Below are 25,192 nucleotides of genomic sequence, written 5' to 3' on the forward strand. Positions count from 1 at the left end.
TTTACTGTGGTATATTCATACCTGTATACAGCATAATTTGGTCAAACACCCAACTTGTTCATTATATTTATTCTTTATATGTCGCTGGTTTCAATATAATAAATTTTATAGGATTTTTGCGTCTATGTTCATGAGGTATATTGATTTTTTTTTTCTTTTTCTAATTCTTAAGTCACCTAATTTTCAGGGAATTGCTGGGCTCAGAATTAGGAAATATTCCTTTCTCTTCAGTTTTCTGAGGGATAAAATGTATAAAATGGGCATTGTTTTTTCTTTAAACATTGATAGAGTTTACCAGTGAAGCCATCTATCAGAAGAGTCTTCAGAATTTTTTAATTTAATAGATATAGGATGTTTAGTAATCTATGTCTTCTTGAATGAGCTTTGGTAGTTCATGTCTTTTAAGAGATTTGCCCATTTCATGTGTATTATAGAATTAAGCAGATTAAATTTGTTTATAATATTTTCATTACTGGGTACTAGATTAGTAGAGTTTGGACTCTGTTCTAACAGAGGTGTTACCATTTAATTCTTCATGAACTGCTTTTATACTTTAATAAGATGGGTCCAGAGCAGCCTTCAGGCTAGAACTACTTTACCTGCTCTAAGGTCATATCCTTTAAAGCAAACCTTCTGATGCCATACGTATTAAAGGTCTCTCCTCTCTGCCTAGTGGGAGGAAGAACCATTTCCAGACCTATATGAACTCCAAGAATTGTATGGACTATTGCTTTCTGAAGATTCTTTCCCTGGCCTTATGAAAAATTTTTTCCACATAGGTTTAGATCACTACTTTGCCAATGATTTGAGGGAACCTCTAGATCTTTGCGCCTTGCTCTAGTGCCTCTTTAGTAGTCTGTGCTGCCTACAAGTCCTGGCTGCCTGTCTCCCATTCTTTAATCCCACCTTCTCAACTCAGTGAGATTGAGTTGATAGGCAAGAACTGGGAGTTCTTGACTCTAACAGGTAATTTTTTTAAAGCTCCTCGAACTGGAAGAAATACTATGTAGAATATAGTGCTTTATCTTGATTTTTAAGGTAGAATTCCTAGAATAATCACTTGTCAATTGAAAATTGTTTACAGGTTGTATGTGGTGCAATTGACTTGTTGAGACTGCATTGAGTACTTTTATAGTATCAGCTTATTCACAAAAGTGAATCACTTAAAGCTCATTTGTCATTTCCAGTTGCTGTAAATGGCAGCATAAGAAACTGTCCTATCTTATACTCTTGGAGCATATAATTTCTAAACTCTAGACAAATTACATTCAATTGGAAGATGCTATTGAAGGAAAAACTCTTCAGAGGGAATTTCAATGTTTAATCTCCTGAATATTGAGACCTAAATGTTTGTTTGTTTCAGTACTGGGGATTAAACCCAGGGTTTCACACGTGCTAGGCAAGCACTCTACAACTGAGCTACATCTCCAGCCCTTGAGAACTACATTGAAGGTGAAAAGCAACTAGATAATTCACAATTTTGTGACTCTCATATCTGAGTGAAGGAAACCTCACATAGTCTTCCCTAGTATAAAGTCCATTACTCCACCTTTTCTTAATTGATTCTTCTAAATGTGAGGGTCACTGAAGAAAAATAGACATTCGTCACAGACAGGGCCTCACACATGCTAGGCAAGTGCTCTACCTTTGAGCTTCGTCTCTAACCCCAGACTCTCCTCTTAATGAGTACTTAAAAAACAAAAAGTCCTACTTGATAGTTTTTGTCTCTGGGACAGAGATGAGATGATTCCAAGGCAGCTCTTGGTAGTATCGTTTTGGATAAGAGTAAGAAAGTAAGAAAGTTCCAGTGCACTACTGGCGTTGAGTGGTGGTCCTGCCGTGAGTGATGGCTAACCTTAGAGTAGGCTGCCCATCCAGTTCTCCAGGATAAAAGTTTATGGGTCAGTTCCAGGACTAAGTCACCTTTCTAGTGTGATTAAAGCCGTATGAAAAAAGAATGTCAATCAGAGGTAGGGTGGTTTCCGTTTTTTGTTTGTTTGGCTGTTTTTTTTTTTAAACTCGGATCTTCAAGGTTGACGTATGGTTCTATTTTTCATGGAAGAGTAACCTTGTTAGTGTAGGGTAAGGTATAATTCTGTTTTCCTTCCGGCACACCCTTTAAAAATCAAACTTTAAGTCTCTCTTACAGCATCACAGTATGACAACCACACGAAGCAATGCTTTCTTTTGGCAATATGGAGGGGGATGCACATCATAAAACCAGAAAATCATTGAATTAGTTTATTAAATGGAGGTGATCTTACTGGGCTATTCAGTGATGAACTATTGGGTTTTGTCAGCTTCATGTACCAGAGGGTCCAGAGGTTCACCTTGTGGCTTTATGTCTATTTTCTTAAAAAAAAAAAAAAGAAAAAAGGATAATAATTAAGTTAACTTGGTCTGTAGCTTATTTCAAAACCCAGTTGAGAAGAGTTATAGAAATAAAGCCTGCAGATTGGCATATGGGAAATAGAATATTATTCCACAGTTAAGTACCACTATGATATCCACACATCATAGCCATTTGGTGGAACTGGCAAATCTGTGTAGTCATCTTCCAGAAGCAGGCTAAGGGAATTAATTGAGCAGTGGATGACAGATAAGAGAGACAGCTTCTGATTGAAGCTGAGGTAGGGTCGTTTTTCCTTGGGAAAAACATAAGGGATGCAGCCCTGATTTTCTGTGATGCTCCCTCCAGCCACCAAGAGTTTCCAGAACAACCAAGACACCTCTGTCTCCTCAGAGTAGTTTGGCTTATTATTTGATGACATTCTGGGGAAACAGGATTTGCTTTTAAAGATTGGATTGTTGACCTCTAATTAATGAAGGCTGTGTTAAAATAGAAGTGTCTTTTAATGTGTTGGAGATAGAATCCCTACCTGACAATGACAATGGGAAATATTTTATGAAGTTATAATAAAGAAGCTATATATAAGATAAACTTTTTTTTATCATTGTATCTTAAGTGCTTTTAAAACTATCAATCAGAGTTCCGAATGGATGTGACAACTTTGTCTGCAACTTATGTATTCACAGCAAACCCCAAAGGGGGTATAAAATAAAGACTTTTTTTGTAGTAGCATAAAGCCTTGTTAGAATGTTTAGAGGAATTTTTTTTTTTTTTTTTTTTTTTTTTTTTTACTTTGAAGTCTACAGATTGTGCTTTTGATCTTTTACTGTAAAGAATGACTGGCCCCATGAGTCTCACTTTGCACCATTCTGCTTATGTTCAGTACACGTGTGAGACAGGGCACGGCCTGTGGCCGGTGCTTCTCCTTTGGGTGTATCTCAGGAACAATATAATCTCAGCCCTGAAATTTGTGTGTATAAGGGTGAAAATTGGATTTCTGGCATCTCAAAGTCTTTTTCAGGCTTTATAAAATTTTTCCGTAGCTATCAGGGTAAAAGGCAGGTTTATTAGCACTTAGTATGTTTGACTTTGTAAGTCATTTTAGCACATTTCTTAACTTTACATTGAAATATATAAATCATTAACTTAATGAAAAGAGACTAAATTATTTTCAAACCATTAGAGCTTTTTAATAGAACTTAAGAAAAATCCTGTAAGAAAAATCACACCTGGGGCCCCAAAATGACAGGGATCATATTGGCCAGGGCAGTCTCTCAAGGTGCTGATTTTTTTACCTGTAAAATTAAGGAGTTGGACAAGGTCATCTCTCAGATTTGATACAGTATATAGTTTTCATTCCATTGTACTTTCTTAAAATTTTTCCATGTAGTTGTAGGTAGAAACTCAGAAATTAATCCATATACATGTCACCTAATTGTCTCCTACAGAATTCTTTAACTAAAAGTTCTAAGATTGTTTTCAGTTTCAGAGCCATGAAAGCAATCATGTAGTAGGTTAAATAATATTTTATAGTGATCACATTAGTACATGGTAAACTCTGCATAGGGACCTCGATGAATTCATCATATGTGAAATACAGCAGGCAGTTATAGCAGAATCTCATACTTGGTATATATTACGTATCTTTTAAAAAAATGTAACCACCTATGTGATTATTTACAACATTGTCAATGAATACCTGATTTATTTAACTTACTGAGATTGTGAAATGTACACATAGAAAAATGTTTATAATGTCTATGTGCATTTCAAGCAATAATAGTGATAAAAGACACCATTGGATTTATTACCAAACTTAAGAAGAAAGTTTCTCTTGAGACTTTGAAGCTCCCTGTCCCTTTCGGAACACTTCTCCTACCCCCATCCAGCACCACTATTATAATTTTGAGATTAATCATACCTTTCCTTTTCTTTAGTGTTATCACATATATAGTATCTCTAAATGGATCATTCTTTGGTTTTGCTTATTTTTTAAATTTTCATTTATAAAAATAAGATTATATATATTCTTCTGATAGTTGCTTTTTTAGCTCAACGTTGTTTTTGAGAGTCATACTTAATGTGTAGCTGTAGTTCATTAATTTTCACTACTGAATGTTTTTAATGTGCTCTTTATTCTGTTGTCAATGGACTTCTTTTTCCAGCTTATACATTTCATTGCTGTTGTTTGTAGGAGATTTTTAATGATATAGAACATTCTTATACAATGTTCTAAGAATGCTAGAAACTTTCCAAATGTTTTGTTCAATCTTCGTTGAAGGCTTTATGCTCTCTTTAGGGGGAAAACATATTTCAGGGGGAAAATAAGTAAAGATAATGTTAAGATTCCATATATTGCTACCAGATAATGAGAACTTCACAGCAAAATCATTATCTAGAAAACTATAATTCCTGTGTCAGAGAGAATTGTGTGCAAGTCCCTTGAATGAAGGAATCAAAGATTTCATTGTGGAAATTAGAAGCAGATGCTTCTAAGTCAGAGGATTTTCCCTGAGAACAGCACTTTTTGTTGGCGATGTCATGCTAGAAATTCATCTTGGTTGAAAGGAATTTTTGTGCCTGGTTGCTAAACCTGATATGACTTTTGAATACAGATGGCTGTGAAAATAAGGTTTCTCTGGTTTAAAATTCATGAATTTTACATTGCCTTTGTACTTCTTATTGGTTGCCTATATGGCATCTCCCCACATCCCTCAACTTCCCAAAGGTACCCAGGTTTTCATTTTGATATCCATGTACTTCAGGGAAAGTTGATCCCACCTCCAGGTCCAGAGGTAGGCTTGTTCCTACCCAGTGATGCGAGCCTTATGATACAAGACAATCGAGCAGAATGAGTATCAGTGTTCTCTTCTTACTTGCTTCCATACTCTATTGGTTTGGCAACTCTGAGAAATGTTAACCTTAAGATGGAGCTGATTTTAACTACTAATAGTTAACATTTTTATAGGACTTTCCATATTGTCATTATTTTCATCTTACAGATATAAAAGCTGAGATTAGAGGAAGGGACTTGTCCAAGGTCATACAGCTAGTTGTACAAGGTCGTTTGCTTAGTAAATGACCAACTGAGTCAGGCACAGACATTTTGGACCAGAGTCTAAGTTTGAATTTGATATTTTTGGTACCTGGGACTTAGTGTTTTCCAACTACTATGTCTTCACATAAGTTGTTTTAACCTGACACAGAGACTTTTCTAGAAACACTTGTCTTGATAGTGTTGGAGAATAGCATTTGCACTGTTTGTTCACTAAATTTGGGGAAAAAAATGCACCTTTTCCCCTGCAACTTGCAGAAAATATTCAAGAAACTGGGACCAACAGTGACTCCTGTTGAGGGGAAAAGTACATCTTAAATCATTTTAATCTTAATTGCTAAGGAACTTAATTTCTGATGAGTAATTTTAAACAATTATTTCGCAAGTCCTACTGGGTACCTAACATAGAACCAGTATGACCCTAGGCATTAGAGAGGTACAAAGATGCAGACAGAACCTGTCCCTAGAGGAGGTTTGGGTCCTCCACAGGGAGCAGGGGAATCATTAGTCAGCTCCTAGGGATGTGGAAGCATGCTTTCTAGAGCAGTGTCTTGCATTATCCATGGAGAATGAAGATGTTTTGTTCTCTTGGAAGTGGGTGGATGAATGGGACAAGGCCCAAGGGAGGATATTCTAGGCAGAGGGAACAGTGTGGTCAAAAGCATGAGAAGTATGAGAGCAAGACTTGTTGAGGAAACCACAAGGAAATGAATTGCAGTAATTCAAACCATGAGTTGGAAAATGGTTATATTGAGGAGGAGTGGGACTGATGGTGAAGATTGCAGTGCCTTGACATTTAATTAGCCCATGAAAGTGCTGAACCATTAATGAATGTGAGTAGGGGTGTGATACGTAAGATTAGATGTACAATTTAAGGGAGGTTCCATGACAGCATTGTGGGGATGAATTTAAGGAATGAGATAAGATAACATTAAAAATTCAGATGAGAACACAACAAGGGTAAGGGTGACCATTAACAGGTAATCTAGAGAGAAGGAAGTGAGTTTTCTCACTAATATTATTTTTAAACAATTTTTTTGTAGTTGTAGATGGACAGAATGCCTTTATTTGTTTATTTTTATGTGGTGCTAAGGACCAAACCCAATACCTCCAACGTGCTAGGCAAGTGCTCTGCCTCTGTGCTACAGCCCCAGCCCCTCTTACTAATATTATTTTTTAAATATGTGTGTACCAATTAAATCATCCTAAATCTTTCAATCATTGAGGACCTTTTTTTTGTTTTTTGTTTTTCCCTTTTCCTTCTTCTCCCCCATCTTCTTGAGTCTTTGTATCTGGGAAGATTGCTTTTCAAAACAAATTAAGTTATTTGTTTTCACTTTTTTCACTCTGGCATGTGCTATCAAAATAAGCACTTAAAAATGTTATGAATGTTATTTAAGTGAATGATCTTTGAATTTCCATTGAGGCATCATCATAGGTAAATATTCTGTTTCTTTTAGGCTTTTTGAAATGTTGAAAGATCCTCACGACTTCTTTTATGAACTTTAGTATGGAAGCCATGTAATAGTTTGTTAACAGAGTTATGCTTATTAATCTTTAATATAAGAAAAATGATTTCATTTTCCCAAGTACTGCTATTATCATTACCCTTTACTTTGCCTCTGTAATCAAGTAAATAAAGTGAGTATGGTCATAGCAGAAAATAATGCCAAAGAAGGGGAAAACTTGAGATTTGGTGTTGGGAAAACTTGAGATTTGGTGTCAGGAAAACTTTCGCCAAAGCTAGAGAAGGTGATTGGTAGAGTTAACATAGAATAAAACTTCGAAGTATACACTACTAAGAACTGAGTCTCATCAGAAGCCTCTCCAGGTACTGAAGAAAGTGCCTCAAGTCGTGGGATAACACTCTGTAACCTGGTTTCTCAGCTGACCGGTCTGTGAATTCATACAGGACAGGAACCCTGCACAAGGCCCAGCTTCCTCCTGCCCTCCTGCCAGGCCCTTTACACATGTTCCTTCCACTCTTGGAGTTCTTTCTTGTTCTCCTGCAACATGTGTTGTTTCTTCCCTTTATGAAATCTTTTCTGAACGTTGCACTCCTGCCTGTTTGCAGTCTTTTTCTCAAATCCCACAGCCTTCATCTTACCACATCGTTTAACATTTAAAGTATAATTGCATCACTTCCTGTTGTTTCTACTGTGTTAATTTTGCCATGTTGAAGAGATTATGAACTCTAAAAGGGCCAAAATTTAGAAATAGTGTGAAAGTCTAACAGATTTTTGTGATTCTTTTCTTCCCCCATAGTTTTATTGGGGTAAAATTGAAGTACAATAAAATGTACATATTTGAAATATGCAATTTGATCAATTTTGACATGTATGTAACCAGTACAGTCAATGTAAAAAGCATTTCCATTACTTTTTAAAATTTGAAATCATGCACATTGTTTCCTGCATGATTTATTACATTATAAATCAATCATCTTAAGATATATAGAATCCATCCCCAAATGTCAACTCTTTCAAAATTAAATGGCACACTTATAAATATCTCAGAGGTCAAGGAAGAAAACACAAGAAAAGTAAATAAAAAGTGCTTTGAACTAAGTGATAATAAAAGCTTAAAATATCAGAATCTCTGGGATGAAACAGCATTCAGATGATCATTAATGTCTTACAGTATTTGTATCAGAAAGAAGCTAGAATAACAAATTATTTTCAAATTATGTTGTATAAAGGAAATAAGACTAGGAGCAGAAATATATGAAATAGAGAATAATACAGCTAAAATTTGATAGAAGTCAAACAAGTTTAATCCAGAAAAAAGCAAGAACACAAAAATTAATATCAATGGAAAGGGAGCTATCAAAATAACCTTACAATGCTAAAAATATATTGATATATTACAGTTGTATGCCAACATATGTGATAGCTTACATAACATGGTCTGTATTAGAGAAGATCTGTGTGCTGCTGAGAAGAAAGTGTATTCAGTCATTGATGAATGCAATGTTCTATATATGTCTGTTGAGTCTAAATTATCAATTGTATTTTTTACTTCTATAGCTTCTTTCTTTAGAATTTTTGTTTGGAGGAGTTTAGAGGATCTATTCAGTGGTGACAGAAGCAGTTAAAGTTACCCAGCATTATTGTGTTGTGGTCTATTTGGTTCTTGAAATTGAGAAGGGTTTGTTTGATGTACCTAGATGCTCCATAGTTTAGGGCATAAATATTTACAATTGTTATGTCTTATGGATGTATAATTCCCTTAAGCAGTGTGAAATGGCCTTCTTTGTCCCTTCTGATTAACTTTGACTTAAACCCCTGCTTGTTTAGGAGATCCAAGTGAGTGATATGTTTGTTCCCATCCTTTTACCTTTATTCTGTGGATGTTTTTGCCTATGAGATGAGTCTCTTGGAGACAGCATATTGTTGGGTCTTTTTTAAAAATTTTTTCATACATGTATATAGCGTAATAATGTCTCTCTCATTCTACTATACTTTCCATCCCCACCCCCACCCTTCCCCTCACTCTCCTCTGCATAATCCAAAATTCCTTCTTTCTTCCCTACCCACCCCCAACTATGGATCAGCATCCGCTTATCAGGGAAAACATTCAGCCTTTGTTTTGGGGGGATTGACTTATTTCACTTAGTATGATATTCTGTAGTTCCATCCATTTACCTGGAAGTGTTAGAATTTCAGGCTGAGTAATATTTAATTGTGTATATGTACCACATTTTCTTTATTCATGTATCTGTTGAAGGGCATCTAGGTTGATTCCATGGTTTAGCTATTGTGAATTGAGCTGCTATGAACATTGATGTAGCTGCATCACTATAGTATGCTGATTTTAAGTCCTTTTGGTATAAACCAAGGAATGGGATAACTGGGTCAAATGGTGGTTCCATTCCACGTTTTCTTAGGAATCTCCATACTGCTTTCCAAAGTAGTTGCACCAATCTGCAGTCCCACCAACAATGTATGAGTGTACATTTTTCCCCACATTCTCTCCAACACTTATTATTGCTTGTATTCTTGATAATTGCCATTCTGACTAGCATGAGATGAAATTTTAGTTTTGATTTGCATTTCTCTAATTGCAAGAGATGATGAACATTTTTTCATGTTTGTTGATTTATTGTATTTCTTCTTCTGTGAAGTGTCTGTTCAGTTCCTTAGTTCATTTATTGATTGGGTTATTTGTTTTTTTGGTGTTAAGTTTTTTGAGTTCTTTATATATCTTGGAGATTAGTACTCTTAACTGAGGTGCGTGTGATAAAGACTTTTTCCCATTCTGTAGGCTCTCTCTTCATGTTATTGTTTCCTTTGCTGAGAAGAAGCTTTTTAATTTGAATCCATCCCATTTATTGATTCTTGATTTTACTTCTTGCACTTTTAGGGGTCTTGTTAAGGAAGTCAGTTTCTAAGCCAATGTGATGAAGACTTGGGCCTACTTTTTCTTCTGTTAAGTGCAGGCTCTCTGTTCTAGTGCCTAAGTCTCTGATCCATTTTGAGTTAATTTTTGTGCAGGGTGAGAGATAGAGGTTTAATTTCATTTTGTTACTGTTATGGTTTGGATGTGAGGTGTCCCCCAAAAGCTCACGTGTGAGACAATGCAGGAAGGTTCAGAGAAGAAGTGATTGGGTTGTAAGAGTCTTAACCCAATGGGTGAATTAATCTCTGATGGGATTAATTGAAGTGGTAGGGTGTGGCTGGAGGAGGTGGGAATTGGGGCATGGCTGTGGGGTATATATTTTGCGTCTGGAGAGTGGAGTTTTTTCCTGTGCTTCCTGATGATGTGAGCTGCTTCCCTCTGCCACACTCTTCCACCATGATGTTCTGCCTCACCTCCATCCCCGAGGAATGGAGCTGACCTTCTGTGGACTAAGACCTTTGAAACTCTAATAAACTCTTCCTCCTCTACAGGTGTGCTCTTCAGGTCATTTAGTCACAGCAGCCAAAAAGCTGACTAAAACAGTTACATATGAATTTCTAGTTTTCCCTGCACCATTTATTGATTAGGCTATCTTTTCTCCAGTTAAATGTTTTTGGAACCTTTGTCTAGTATGAGATAACTGTATTTATGTGGTTTTTTTCTCTGTGTCTTCTATTTTGTACCATTGGTTTATATGTCTATTTTAGTGCCAATACCAGGCCGTTTTTATTATGGCTCTGTAGTAGAGTTTAAGGTCTGGTAGTGTGATGCCTCCTGCTTCACTCTTCTTGCTAAGGATTGCCTGACTCTTCAGAGTCTCATGTTTTTCCAAATGAATTTAGTGATTGCTTTTTCTGTATATATGGAGAAATTCATTGGAATTTTAATAGGAATTGCATTAAATCTGTATAATACTTTTGGTAGTATGGCCATTTTGACAATATTAATTCTGCCTATCCAAGAGCTTGGGAGATCTTGCCATCTTCTAAGGTCGCATTCAGTTTCTTTCTTTAATGTTCTGAAGTTTTCATTGTAGAGTTCTTTAATCTCTTTTGTTAGCTTGATTCCCACGTATTTTTTTTTTGAGGCTATTTTGAATGGGGTAATTATCCTAATTTCTCTTACAGTAGATTGTCACATGTATAGAAATGCATTTGATTTATGTGTATTGATTTATATCCTGCTACTTTGCTGAATTCATTTATGAGTTCTAGAAGTTTTCTGGTGAAATTTTTTGAATCTTCTAAGTAGAGAATCATGTTGTCAAATAGTGACAGTTTGAGTTCTTTTCCTATTCGTATCCCTTTAATTTCTTTCCTTTGTCTGATTGCTCTTGCTAGAGTTTCAAGGGCAATGTTGAATGAAAGTGGTGAAAGGGGGCATCCCTGTCTTGTTCCAGTTTTTTGGGGGCATGTCTTCAATTTTTCTCCATTTGGAATAATGTTGGCCATGGGCTTAGCATAGATAGCTGTTACAATGTTGAGGTATGTTCCTACTGTCCCTAGTTTTTCTACTGTTTTGAACATGAAGAGGTGTTATATTTTGTCAAATGATTTTTCCGCATCTATTGAGATAATCATATGATTCTTGCCTTTAAGTGTGTTGATGTGATGAATTTCATTTATTGATTTCCATATATTGAACCAACCTTGCATCCCTGGGATGAACCCTACTTGATTGTGGTGCACTATCTTTTCACTGCATTTTTGTATGTGATTTGCCAGAATTTTATTGAGAATATTTGAGTCTGTGTTCCTCAGGGATATTGGTCTGAAGTTTTCTTTCCTTGATGTGTCTTTATCTGGTTTTGGTATAAGGGCAATACTAGCCTCATAGAATGAGTTTGGAAGGGTTCTCTCCTTTTGTATTTCAAGGAATAATTTGAGGAGTATTGGTGTTAATTCTTTTTTGAAGGTCTTGTAGAACTTGGCTGAGAATCCAGCTGGTCCTGGGCTTTTCTTGGTTGATAGGTTTTTGATAGTGTCTTCTATTTCATTGCTTGAAATTGATCTATTTAAATTGTATATGTCCTCCTTCATCAGTTTGGGTAGATCATATGTCTCTAGAAATTTGTTGATGTCTTCAAGTTTTTTTATTGTATTCGAATATAAATTTTCAAAATAGTTTCTAATTATCTTCTGTATTTCCGTAGTATCCATTATGATATTTCCTTTTTCATCACAAATTTTAGTAATTTAAGTTTTCTCTCTCTTTGTTAGTGTGGCTAAGGGTGTATCAATTTTATTTATTTTTTCAAAGAACCAACTTTTTTGTTTTGTCAGTTTTTCCTATTGTTTCTTATTTCAACTTCATTGATTTCAGGTCTGATTTTAATTATTTCCTGACTTTTGCTGCTTTTGGTGTTGATTTGTTCTTTTTTTTCTAGTTCTTTGAGATGTAATGTTAGGTCATTTATTTGTTGACTTTTTATTCTTTTAATGTATGAGCTCAGTGCAGTGAACTTTCCTCTAAGCACTGCCTTCATAGTGTCTCAGAGATTTTGATATGTTGTATCCGTGTTTACATTTACCTCTAAATATTTTTTATTTCCTCCTTGATTTCTTCTTTTATTCATTCATCATTCAATAGCATACTATTTAATCTCCTGGTGTTGGAGTGGCTTCTATTTGTTATTTGATTTCTAGTTTCATTCCATTATAATCTGATTGAATGCAGGGTAGTATTTCTAATTTTTTTAATATTTGCTAAGAGTAACTTTGTGGCATAACATATGGTCTGTTTTAGGGAAGGATCCATGTGCTGCTGAGTAGAAAATATATTCGATCCATGGTGGATGAAATAATCTATATAGGTCCGTTAAGTCTAAATTATTGATTGTATTATTTAATTCTATAGTTTCTTTGTGTAGTTTTTGTTTGGAAGATCCATCCAGTGGTGAGAGAGGTGTGTTAAAGTCACCCAGTATTATCATGTTGTGGTCTGTTTGATTCTTAAAATTGAGAAGGATTTGTTTGATGTACATAGATGCTCCATTGTTTGGGGCATTTATATTTATTGTTATGTCTTGTTGGTGTATGATTCCCATAAGTAGTGTGAAATGGCCTTTATCCCTTCTGACTAATTTTGGTTTGAATTCTACTTTGATATGAGGATTGGAACCCCTGCTTGTTTATGTTTCCCATGGGAATGATATGTTTTTTCCCAGTCCTTCACATTCAGTTGTGGATGTCTTTTCCTAGGAGGTGAGTCTCTTGAAGACAGTATATTTTTTGTTGTTGTTGTTTAATCCAATTTGCCAGTCTGTGTCTTTTGATTGATGAGTTTAGGCCATTAACATTCAGGGTTATTATTGAACTATAATTTGTATTTCTGGTCATTTGAGTTTATTTCTAGTTTTTAATTTGAATTAATTTCTTCTTTAATTGACTATTCCTTTAGTGTAGTTTCTCCTTTTGCTGATTTTCACTTTTTTAATTTCTTTTCATCTTCATGAAATATTTTGTTGAGAATGTTCTGTAGTGCAGGCTTTCTTTTAGAGCTTGGTATATGTTATTCCAGGACCTCCTAGCTTTGAGGGTCTGGGTTGAGAAATCAGCTGAGATCCGAATTGGTTCCCCCTATACATAATCTGATATTTTTCTCTCATAGTCTTTAAAATTCTATACATATTCTGTATACTATTTCATTATAATGTGTTTTGGTGTGGTTCAGTTGTAATTTTTTACATTTGGGGTTCTGTAAGCCTCTTGTATTTGATTTTCCATTTCATTCTTTAGGTTTGGGAAATTTTCTGATACTATGTCATTGAAAGATTGTACATTCCTTTGGTTTGTGTCTCCACGCCTTCATCTATCCTTATAAATCATAAATTTGATCATTTCATGTTATCCCATAATTCCTGAAAGTTCTGTTCATGGTTTCTTAACATTTCTCTGTGGTTAACTCTATTTTCAAGATTGTTTTCATTGCCTGAGGTTCTGTCTTCCAAGTCATCTAGTCTATTGTCAATGTTTCCTATTGAACTTTTAATTTGGCTTATTATATCCTTCGTTTTGAAGATTTCTGTTTTTTTTTCAGAATCTCTCTTTATTGAAGTTATCTTTCACTTCCTGTATTTTCTCTCTGACTTCATTTCTTATACCATCCTTTTCTTTGCATATCAGTTTAACTATGTACATTATAAACTCTTTCTCTGACATTTCTTCCACTGTGGTATCAATGAATTCTGTTAGTGTAGTATCTTGGTTTGTTTGTGGCATTTGTTCCCTTGCTTTTTTCTGTTGTTTGTGTGTCTACCCATCTACCAATATGGATCTGAGGCAGTAGAGTTTCTACCCTGTGGACTTGCAGTATCCCTGAAGGTTTCCAGTACCTCACTGTTTAGGGGGAGACAAATAATAACAAAAACCAATGCGAACAATTCATAGCATTAAACCAAATAGTTTCTACTATGATATCTACAGTGTTAATTTTCACAATAAACAGAAATGATATAATCAGTTATTGCCTACTATAGAAACAGCAAGTTTGCAAAAGGGTTTATAATTTCAAATTGTGGACAGAGAGAGAACAGAAGTGATATAGGATGTGATGATTATGAGAGAAGAGGAGAGAAGAAGAAGTAAAAAATTAAAGAAAGAGTGAAAGAAGAATACAGATTGATTGTAAGCAGAAGAAAAGAGAATCAAGGGGAAAAGGAAAAACTATATATGAAGTAAAAAATTAAAAAAAAATACAAACCTATACTATGCAAACATCCTAGTTCAAAAAAAAAATAATCCATGAAAAATAACTGGCTTCAAAAATGCTAGAAATGAGAAAAAATATGAATATATATAAATGTCCATGTACCATTAAGTTTACAATTAAACAGAGAAAAAGAATTAAAAAAAAAGATCTTGATGAAAAGTTAAAGAATTCCTTCCACTGGCGTTTAAAGACTCTCGGCTTCTCTTCTCAGCAGTTTGAGGTGGCGTCATCTGGACCGTGGTGCTCCACCCTCTGGATTGCTGAGTGAGAGAGGTCATCCCATGGGTGGGATTCCTCCAGGCAGTGTTTAGGCCTAGGTGGGCTCCAGGCTCTTCACTGAATGACTGTTGGTCTGGAGATTTTAAATTAGGGCACCTCCAGTGCCCAGTACTTGCTGGTCTATGCTGGAAGACTATCCCCAGGGTTCTCCCCTGGGTTGCACTCTTGTGGTGAGGGACCCAATTCTTAGCCCCCTATGTCATCTTCAAAACCCAAATTTCCTGGTTTCAGGTTCAGTCACAAAACAATATCTCCCACACACACACCCCCTCTTGAGTTCCCAGCCAGATGCATCTGTCTCAGCAGGTTCTGCAGGCAGTCGGATTGTGGGGGAGGGATAGAGCTGGGTGGGTTTCTGTGACCATTTGTCCCCTGTGTAAACCTCTCTCCACATTTTATTTTCTCCTGATCTCTTAAGCACGTTCTATGTTGTGCAGTGTGTATTTACTGGGCCTGTATTTGGAGCCAAACTTGTGTTTGCCAGGAATTGGCCCCTTCGTGCATTGACTGGTTCCTTCTTTTTGTCCTCCACGTACCGCCTGGAGAGATGGAGGCATCTTTCCCCACACACAGATATCCGGATATCCATGCAGTGCATCTTTTAGGTTTGTCAGGTTTGTCCTTGGTCTCTAAACACTCTACACCCAGACATGCCTTGGGTCTCCCCAAGATTCCCTTATCTCTTTTTGCTCTTGGAGGGACCCCTCTGGCAGGTGCTTTTGGCCCAGCCACGGTAGAGGCTGTGCCACTGGGGATTTCTTCCTTATTTTATTATATCCAACCTTCTGAGTCCCTGATCTGCTTTGAATGTTCAGTTTTAAATTCCAGTAATGTCCCCCCACTTTTTTTTTGTTCTCCTACCTTGCTGAGAAGCTGGTTGTCTGCCTTCTTGGTTTTATTCCAGGGAACAGCCAGGAAAGTGACCTCCTCTATTCCATCATCTTCTGTGATCTTTTGAAGAAAAAAAAAATTCTTACTTATTATTAAATTTAGGGTCTTTCTTTGTATTTTAAAATATATAGTAAAACAGGATCACTTTTTGACTATCATGGATATCTGTGATTTGAAGGGGATGAGCTCAAAATATTTTTTATTTTTTTATGTGATTTTTGATATACTATGATTTGCTAATATATTCTTGTTGTCAGACTGTATAGATTTTTTTTCCAGTTTTCACTTTGATGGAATACTCTTCAGTAAGTACTTTCATTCAGAAGTATAATGTGCTTTGTTTGAATTTTTTTTTTAGACATTCCCCAGGAGTGGGATTATTGAGTCAAAGGTATGAGCATCTTTCTGACCTTTCTACAGACAAAGCCATATTGGTTTCAGTGTTTTACAGTGCTTCCCATAGCTTTTGAGAATATATAAGTTTCACTAATTATTCTCCTTATTGCAATATAAAGTTCTTGTCTTTCTTATTCTCCTTTCTATAGCCAGAGACTCATCACATAATTTTAGTCATTAGAGTGTGATGAGTATTACTTGGCACCAATTCAAGTTCACTTTAATATGAAAGTTCTTTTCAATTCTTAACCTCAGGGTATAGCAAATGTTATTTATACAAGAATTAAATAATCTGTTATCTACCAACAGAGGAAAAAGATTCCTGGAGCTATGATCAATGACAAATTACCACCAAATATTACCAAAAAGCAGAACTTCTACTTGGTTTTCATGATATAAACCTGTTCTTTTAAAAAAAAAAATTTAGTTATAATGTCTTTATTTATTTATGTGGTGCTGAGGATCGAACCCAGTGCCCCATGCATGTGAGGCAAGCACTCTACCACTGAGCCACAACCTCAGCCCCTGTTCTTTATCTCGATAGTAAATAGTACATGTCATGTATCAAGCTCTGTATTAAGTGGGTCACATATGAGTAACCCATTTAATAATCTTCTCACTAATTTCATGTCAAAGGTAAGATAAATGAACTCAAAGAAGTGTAAAGACTAGCCCTGAGACACCCAGGAGATATCAGAACTGGGATTCAAATCTAAGCAGTCTGACTGAGAGTCCAAGCTGTTAGGTAGTACATTATTACTATATATTGTTACATTCCATCTTTCCAGTCTCAACCTTTTCATTGATCTCACAACTAGCCTGCATTTCACATGAACTATAGCCACTTACAGTGCAATGTTATAGTCAGATTATACTCTCTATTGGGTTACATTTGATAATTAATGGTTTTTCCCTTACCAAATGTATAAAATAGTCCCCAAATTAATATATTTTTACCAAAATTACTATGATAATACTATTAACAGCTTCATTGACAAATATGTATCACTCTTTCTTTTCAGATATTTTGTTTGCAGAAGAGGCATTTTTTTCACAGCTACTATAAATTTATTACAGACAGTGTTATAAAAGTATATCCAGCACAAATCTATACAAATACATTGTGGTCTCTAATGACAGGATTATTCACACACACATTAATAATTAAGATTAGATATTCCTTTGTTGCTGAAAATTATAGTTGTGAATTAACTGCCCAATATGCTTTGCTTACCTTAAAAACATTTATGCCTTATTCCCATAAGTTACTTATTGTATGTGATGCTCTTAAAGAATGGTAGTATCTGCACAGCAACCCTACCACCTAAATTTTTCAGTTACTTAGACATTTTTCTACTTTTGTAGATCTTTTCTGCTTATGTTGCATATTCATCATAGTGAATATTCTGCTTTGTTTGAAAATGGAGAAAATCTTTAAAACAGAGCAATTTTTTTCAAGTAAAGTAAATATTAGTATTGATGTACAGCCAGTGGTAGTAAATATTTGGTGAATAAATGAGTGAATTATCAAGTAGTTAGCTTCTTGTTGAATGGGCTGTGTTAGAGAGGACTTACTTAGTTGCAAGTGCCAGAATTAGTTTAGGAGCAAGGATAATTGGTATAATTGATTGACTCACCAAATGGGAATTCCTATGGATAGTTTTGGGCTTCAAACACAACTAGAGGCAACAGTTCAGTTGATGTAATCAACATTGATTCTGAGCTTACCTTTCTTCTGTGATGGTATTCTTCTCAGGAAATTTCTTACAATGTAGTATCAAAGATGTTTATCAGCAGCTCTAGGCTCATAGCCTTTTCACAAAGAGCAATATAAAGAGAGAATCTGCCCTCTCCATCCCAGCATGATTACCCTATGTGATATATAGCATCCACACCACTTCCATCAGCTCTCTCACCTATACTAGACTTACTTGTCTTCATAGCACATACTATCGCTATCTCTGTTTGTTGTCTGTAATAGAACAGGGTACTTATTTGGTTTAGTGCTGTGCACTTAGCACTTACAGTAGGTGTTTAATGTACATATTTTGTATTAATAAATAAATGAACAAAAACAAAAAGTTGAGACATTTGGATATCATTTTTAGGATAGACTACCATACGTTAGAGACAGTATATTTATTCCCAAATGATCCCACCCACAGTACTGTAGCACAATATTCACACTAATGCTGTTATCCATTATAAATTCCCTTGAGGTTTACATGGGAGTTGCCCCATCAGAGTGTGTGTACTCTTAGGAATCAAGGACAAATAAAGTTTATTGGCAGTGATGCATCCTTAGATGATTATCCCATAAGTGAGGGAATATCTGTTGCTTTTGTATTGCTGCTTTTCAGCCAATAAACATTATATAAAATATATCACATAGATATGTGTGTAATACAGTTTTATAAATGTGTGACAATTAAATTAGAAAATAAGGTCTCTGCAATCCAATTTTCCAAAGTAATTTCTGCCTGTTTTTCTTAGGTATATTGATTCTTGATGTGTCTTAACCAGGCTTGCCTTATAATAGTCTCTTATCAAATTATTATATTTTTATTTTTCTAGGAAGATAATCCTAGAATTGAAAAGCCACTTTTGCCCCCACTCAAAAGGAGACTATATTATACTGGTAAAAATTCAAGGGGGAAAATTTCATAGCTCAGTATATTTTGTTTTTAAGTTGGTTGTTAATGAAGATGGTGGGTAGGACTTGATCACTATTAAGGCCTTTATGTTGTTGCCTGGAAATTACTTTACAACAACATGGTTTGTCCACAGACACATTCTGACCTAAGATGCTGGACATGAGAGAGTTGTCCTGTAGTAGGACATGTGTCTTCCTGGCATTGAGTTGGGGCTTAGCTTAGGATGAAGAGTAAGTAACCAGTGTCTGAGAGGCTGCTCTCTACAATTCAAATTGATATGAATTTAGTCAGTGCTTTTCTCCAGGATTACCCCATTTAAGATTAAATTTTATACTGGTATAAGTGGAAGAGATGGTGCTTTTGCTATTTCAGTGGAACCATTTAATCAATTTAATGCTGTCCTGGGTAAAATAAAGCATAATCCTCTCTCTCTTTTAGAGCTTTTTCTACCTTCAAAGCAAAAAAAAAAAAAAAAAAAAAAAAAAAAGTAGTGAAATAGCACTATCTCTTCTAAAGTCTGCTTATATTAAATTTGCTTCAGTAATCTTCCAATCTTCTTCTGTGCTACATACTTGAACCATAAAATAGAAGTTGTACCCAAATGAAAATTTCAAGTTATTTTAATGAAGCTCTTGAAATATTTCAAACCTCAGAGGATTTTTTTCTCACTTTATCTTTTAAATTCTAGAAAGTAGGTCAGTAGAAATACTCTTCTTTAATTGGTTTAATTAGAAATGGAAAATTATAGGACTAACTCAATTTGAAGTATAGATTTAAATAAGAAAAATTACACTGGGGTTAATATCACTTAAGAGTTTGGTTTAAATAATAAACCATTTAATCATAGCTTGTAATTTCTTCTTAAAAACATTTCATATAGTAAAGATGAGGTCTCACTATTGAAATATACCAATATACAGGGAATAATTTTTACCATGAAACATAGTATTTGAAAAAGAAATCATTTTAGAACTGCATTTCTCAAATGATATGCCCAAGAGTATTGCTCTACAGGACCATAATAGATATGCTTTGGGGAAAAAAATGTTCTGTACTCAAGTAAATTTAAGAGGTACTAAAGTAAATTAAAGAAGTTGACTGCAGGATATCTCAGAACCTGGATATTTTCTGAATTTCTAAAAAGGGGTTAAACAGATTATAATACTTGGCAAACTTATCCCTAGACACCATTTTTTTTAGGAAAATGTTCTTAGTAAACAAATTTGACCTACTTTAGGGTTTTATACCTTTGAAAATGTTAAGATTGTTACAGTGATGATGTGATATCATTCACATACATTGTTTAATCCCACTTCTTGTCTCTAAGGTGTTTTCCCTCAAGATAATATATCCAACACTCTGCTCTGTACCTCCCATTAACTTAAGTGGTGGTTTTCAAACATGGCTGCACATGAGACACCTAGCCCGGGACATTCTGCTTCAGTAGAAATGTCACTGTGCTCAGGATTCTGCACCTATTACAAAACACCTAGGCGATTCTTATAAAGCCAACATTATGCCCTGTCAACTGGTGCTTTGGAACTGTTGTACTAAAAGTGTGCATTTTCCAGATGAGGGATTAGATTTGGAAGGCAGTTAGATTGTGGTCCAGAATACATGGCTGACCATACATTCTGGAGAAAACTGTAGTACTGACCTTCAGTGACTCAGTGAGGTAATATGATTGCTCTAACCCAACATGGAGCAGTTGCTCATATCCTTCAGAAGAGTAGACCTTCTAAGCAGACTTCTGGTCACCTTCCTATTGAGGAAATGCCACACATGATTACAATTTGTTTTTTTTTTTTTTACTTTTGACTTATTCTTTTTATATGGTATTCTATTTATACATTAAAAAGAATGCTAAATTGTATTTACTTCTTATGCTAATAATATATCCTCTCCACTTCTGCTGATAGTAGACATTTAACTATAAAGAGCAAATAGGCCAAGATTTGATCTCATTTATGTTTGATTTGTGCTTCGTTGAAAACACATTCCTAGAAATTCTCTGTTGCATCTTATTTAAAAAGTTGGCAAGGAATAATCCCATACATAGAGGACAACTAATCTTAGCATGTCCTTTTTGAATAATGTTCTATTAGCAGTAATATATGTAACACTCATTGAAAGTAAGAAACATTTGCCACTTTTAAAATTACTCCATGAGGTGTTACCAATGCAATAAGACATGAAACAGAATTGAGAGATGTGATTATTGAAGGTTGGAGATTAAATTTTCATTACTTATAAACAAAATTTTATGCATCAAAATCTGAGATAATTTTTTAAAAAATAAAAATAATCTTAGTCAACTGGTAAAATATGAGAGGCATCCAAATTTCATAATTCTTTTATATGCAAATGTGCTTTAATATATGCAATCTTATTTGCATGTATTGTTGAAATGGAAAAATTAAGTTTGAATTATCAGATTAGAGAATCAGGAGAGAGGAGCACCATAAAAACTGAACAAAGAAAGTTGTAAGAAGGGCCTAAAAATCACAGTAAATTGGTAAAGCAAATCCTATACTTTACTACTGATGGTCCAGAAGAGTCTGATTTCCTTGGCAGAGTCAGTTGGTAAAGTAAAGGAAGTGGAAGCCAGACCTTGGTGGTTGAAGAGTGAATGTGATGTAAGAGCCAAGACATTTATTTTGCTAGTAATGGAAGAGAGTGAGTTTTATTGTTGCTATTTTTGTCATTTGGATTCCTAGCCCTTAGTTATCTCCCTTGTGAGACTAGGAACTACTCAAAGGCAAGATCTGTTTCCAGGAGCATGTAGTGCTTAGTACTGCCTTGCATGTGTGAAGTGCTTGTTGACTTGGAGTTTAATTCATGACTGTGAATGAAAGTTTCAAGACTGTTGTTAGTGGGCAAAATATAGAGTACATTTCAGTGACTTCTTATGTATTGTACGAGCACCCTGCCTTAAAATATGATGTTCCTGCACCCACATAGTAGTTGTGCTCTACTCACCTCCCTGTCTGCGTCTTCACCAACTCAATACCTTATTCACAGGCCTCCCTTTGGCTTTTTTACAGCTATGAAACCTACGTAGTCAGCTACCATGATGCTTCTCCTGTCAGCCGTGTAATGAGGAGGAGAATCTGGCTCTGGAGTGCTGGGAACCTGAGCAGTTGCTGAGGACTCAGAGCCCAGCCCTGACCACTGGAGAGCCCACGACACAATGAGCAAACTGCACTTCCATAACAACAGAGTCATGCAAGACCGCCGGAGTGTGTGTATTTTCCTTCCCAATGATGAATCTCTAAACATCATCATAAATGTGAGTAGATTCGTTTTAGAAATGTTTGAAAATTGTGTTCCTACCACATTCATGTTATGGCTTGGTTCAAGGTGAAATCAATATTGAATGAGACCAGTAATAATACAGCAGAATTGGTATTAAATAATCTACACAAAAACAATCTTACATTATGACTTATGTGCAGCTGCCTTCAAATTTGAGAATTTTAGTAACTCTATTAAAAAAACAAACACCATTTTAAAACTTTTATTGAAATGTAATTTTCCTTGAAATACATAAAGTCTAACCAATTTCAAGGACTAATTACATGGGCTGTGCCTTTGAGTCCTAAGTAATTGCTTATAGTTTGTGAGTCAGTCAGCTTGTTTAGTTAACCTGGATTGAGGAACATGATACTATTTTTTAACTCTAAAATCTGAGTTATAATTTACATACTGCAAAATATAGAAATTTTAGTATGCAGCTTAATGAATTTTTACTAGTGTATACAACAAAATAACCACAACTCAGCTTGAGATATACATTTTCAGCATCTTTTATGACCCTTCTAGTCAATAACCTCTTTCTAAAGGGTAATAACTATCACCAGATAGTAGTTTTGCTTATTTCTGACCTTCATGAAGTTGAAATTATGCGATATATTCTGTATGTGTCTGGCTTCTTTCACTGAACAGTTGACCTGTGAAATTCATCCATGCCATTTTATGTGACAGTAGTTCTTTTTCATTGTTGTGTGATATTCCAAGGCATGAGCATGCCCAATTTAGTTATCCATCTACTATTGATGAACATTGAGTTATTTTAAGTTTTAGATTCTTACCAATAAAACTTCCAGGAACATTTGATGCATATGTACATACATACACATTTCTGGATTTATACCCAAGTGGCTATGCTGTGAATCATAGGGTTTATCAACATATGTGACCTTGATAGAGAATGTCACATATGGTAATCAGTAGCATACCTGGCATTCTTCAGTTCCTCTCCCTATTATCAAATTTCATATCCTTTAATTTACTTAATTTTATTCTGATGAAATTAAGGGGAAAAAATAGCCTTAGTGCAATGCCTTGAATTAGATTATTCCCTTATAATATACTACTTTATTTTTAACCCAATTTCTGTATAAAGGAATATTTCTAAGCATTATATTGAATATATATGGCATGTAAATAGTATCAGTAAAAGGTTTAGATAGGAAAACTTCTGCTTAATAGGCATATTTCTGGATTGGAAATTATGCTAAAAATGAACACAGTTTCTTGATTTACTCATGTGATCTCATTTCTGCTTATGGGAATTGTCTGAGCATCAAACCTGCCTATTGGATGGATTTTTATCATCTGTTAGGCAGAATTTCTAGTGATGAACTGCATTTCTGCTCAGGATACTTAAGGTTGTTTTTGGATGTACAAAGTATTATGCCATTATTTTTTAGCATTTGATTTTTAAAATTTAGCAAAAATTGGCAACGTTTCAGTGTAGGCACTGGAAAAATAAATCCTAAATCTATTATGCACATGAATATGCTGTTTTAGTTCTTTTATACAGTTATATAAAAGATTTTCTTTAAGTTTTTAAATTTACATATCCTAGGACATGCAGCATAAACACATACGAAGCTTCTCTCACTTCCATTTCTGTCTTCTTACTCAGTGGGATGTGTGTATATGTGCTCATGTGTGTATATCCACACACAATATATGGACTAAAATCATACTAACTGCAGTGGGGAGACCAGTCTGACTTAAGAATACTAAGAGGCAAATTTAATTTCTTTGCAAATTAATTTGTACTAGAATCTCAGCTGCAGGAGATAATTTTGGATGATAACCAGTCCATTTGTTCCTATAGATCTGTGGTTTTAAAGCTTGAATATTTATTAGAATTATTTGGGGAGCTTGCTAAATAGTCAGACTGTGTGCTCCACTAGTTGGAAATACTGACGTAGAAAACCTAGGCAGAACCTGAATTTTACATGTCCTTAAACAGGGGCTGTGAATTCTCTGAAATCTTAAAACCAGAGAGGCAAAGACTTGTATCCCAGCATCATCTAGTTTCTTTCACTCTCCCAAACTCCATTTACTGAATTGTACTTTTGGCATTGTCTCAGTGGCCTAACCCTTTTAACAGTATATTATGCATAATAAGCACCAAGTAATGGTTATCGTTAGTAATAATATCATCATCATCATTATTGAGAAATGTTATAAGATTATTCATATTTTAACTCTAGTTTACTAGATTTGTGAATTTTGCACAAATTGCTTAAGTTACGTTTTAGTCACCTTTTTGCTGCTGTGACTGAAATTCTTGACCAGAACAATTTTAGGGGAGGAAAAGTTCATTTGAGGGCTCATGGTTTCATGAGCTGGGCTGGTCCATAGAAGGCCAGCTCCATTCCTTAAGACTTCAGGTGAGGCAGAACATCAGGGCCGAAGAATATGGCAACTCATGTGATAATCAGAAAGCAGAGAGAGACTCCACTCCACGGTTATAAAATATATACCCTAAAGGCATGCCCCCAAGGACCTACCTCCCCCAGCTACACCCTTCCCACCTCCAGTTTCCACTCGGTTAATCCCATCGGAATTAATTCACTGATTGGGTTAAGGCTCTCACAACCCAACCATTTCACCTCTAAACCTTCTTGCATTGTCTCATGCATGAGCTTTTGAGGGACACCTCACATTCAAACAACAGCTTACTACTTTCCCACTTCCAAAAGCAACTTGCCCAGTACGTGGTACATAATAGATACACAGTTTGCATTGCCTTCCTTTTTGCCTGCCCTTTACAAAGAATAATTGAAAAACAGTTTGATAGTGAAAAGATGTGGATGTGTTAAAACATCCAGACCTGAATTTAAAGCCCATATATGAATGACTTAGAAAGTTCATTAAGCCTCCTTCAGCCTTAACATCTTCACCTATAAAATATGAATAATACCTGTCCTTCAGGGTAACTGTTAAGAATTTGGGGTTAACACATAGTATTATTACTGGTACATAGAAAGCAGCTGCTGTTGATATAGGTTGAGCATCCCTAATCCAAAAGACTGGTTGGCCATGTATCATGATTAAGGTAGGTTTTTAGAGTCACAAGAACCTGTTGAAATCCCCACTCTACAACTTACTTTGCAATTCTTAAGCACATTTCTTAGAGAATGTTTGTTTGTAATTTTC

General features: G+C 35.2%; 1 protein-coding gene across 3 annotated transcripts in view; it reads left to right on the forward strand.

Annotated features, from left to right (window-relative positions):
* Positions 1-25,192, forward strand: part of Frmd6 (FERM domain containing 6) — a 254,837-nt gene that overhangs the window by 182,544 nt on the left and 47,101 nt on the right. For all 3 annotated transcript variants that reach the window (XM_047540498.1, XM_047540497.1, XM_047540499.1), the window contains one exon: positions 21,778-22,022. In XM_047540498.1, coding sequence (XP_047396454.1) covers positions 21,924-22,022 — 99 coding nt within the window. In that variant the 5' untranslated portion in view covers positions 21,778-21,923. The remainder of the gene's footprint in view (positions 1-21,777; positions 22,023-25,192) is intronic.

This window comes from Sciurus carolinensis, chromosome 2, assembly GCF_902686445.1.
Source record: "Sciurus carolinensis chromosome 2, mSciCar1.2, whole genome shotgun sequence".
In the NCBI taxonomy this organism is placed as follows: domain Eukaryota; kingdom Metazoa; phylum Chordata; class Mammalia; order Rodentia; family Sciuridae; genus Sciurus; species Sciurus carolinensis.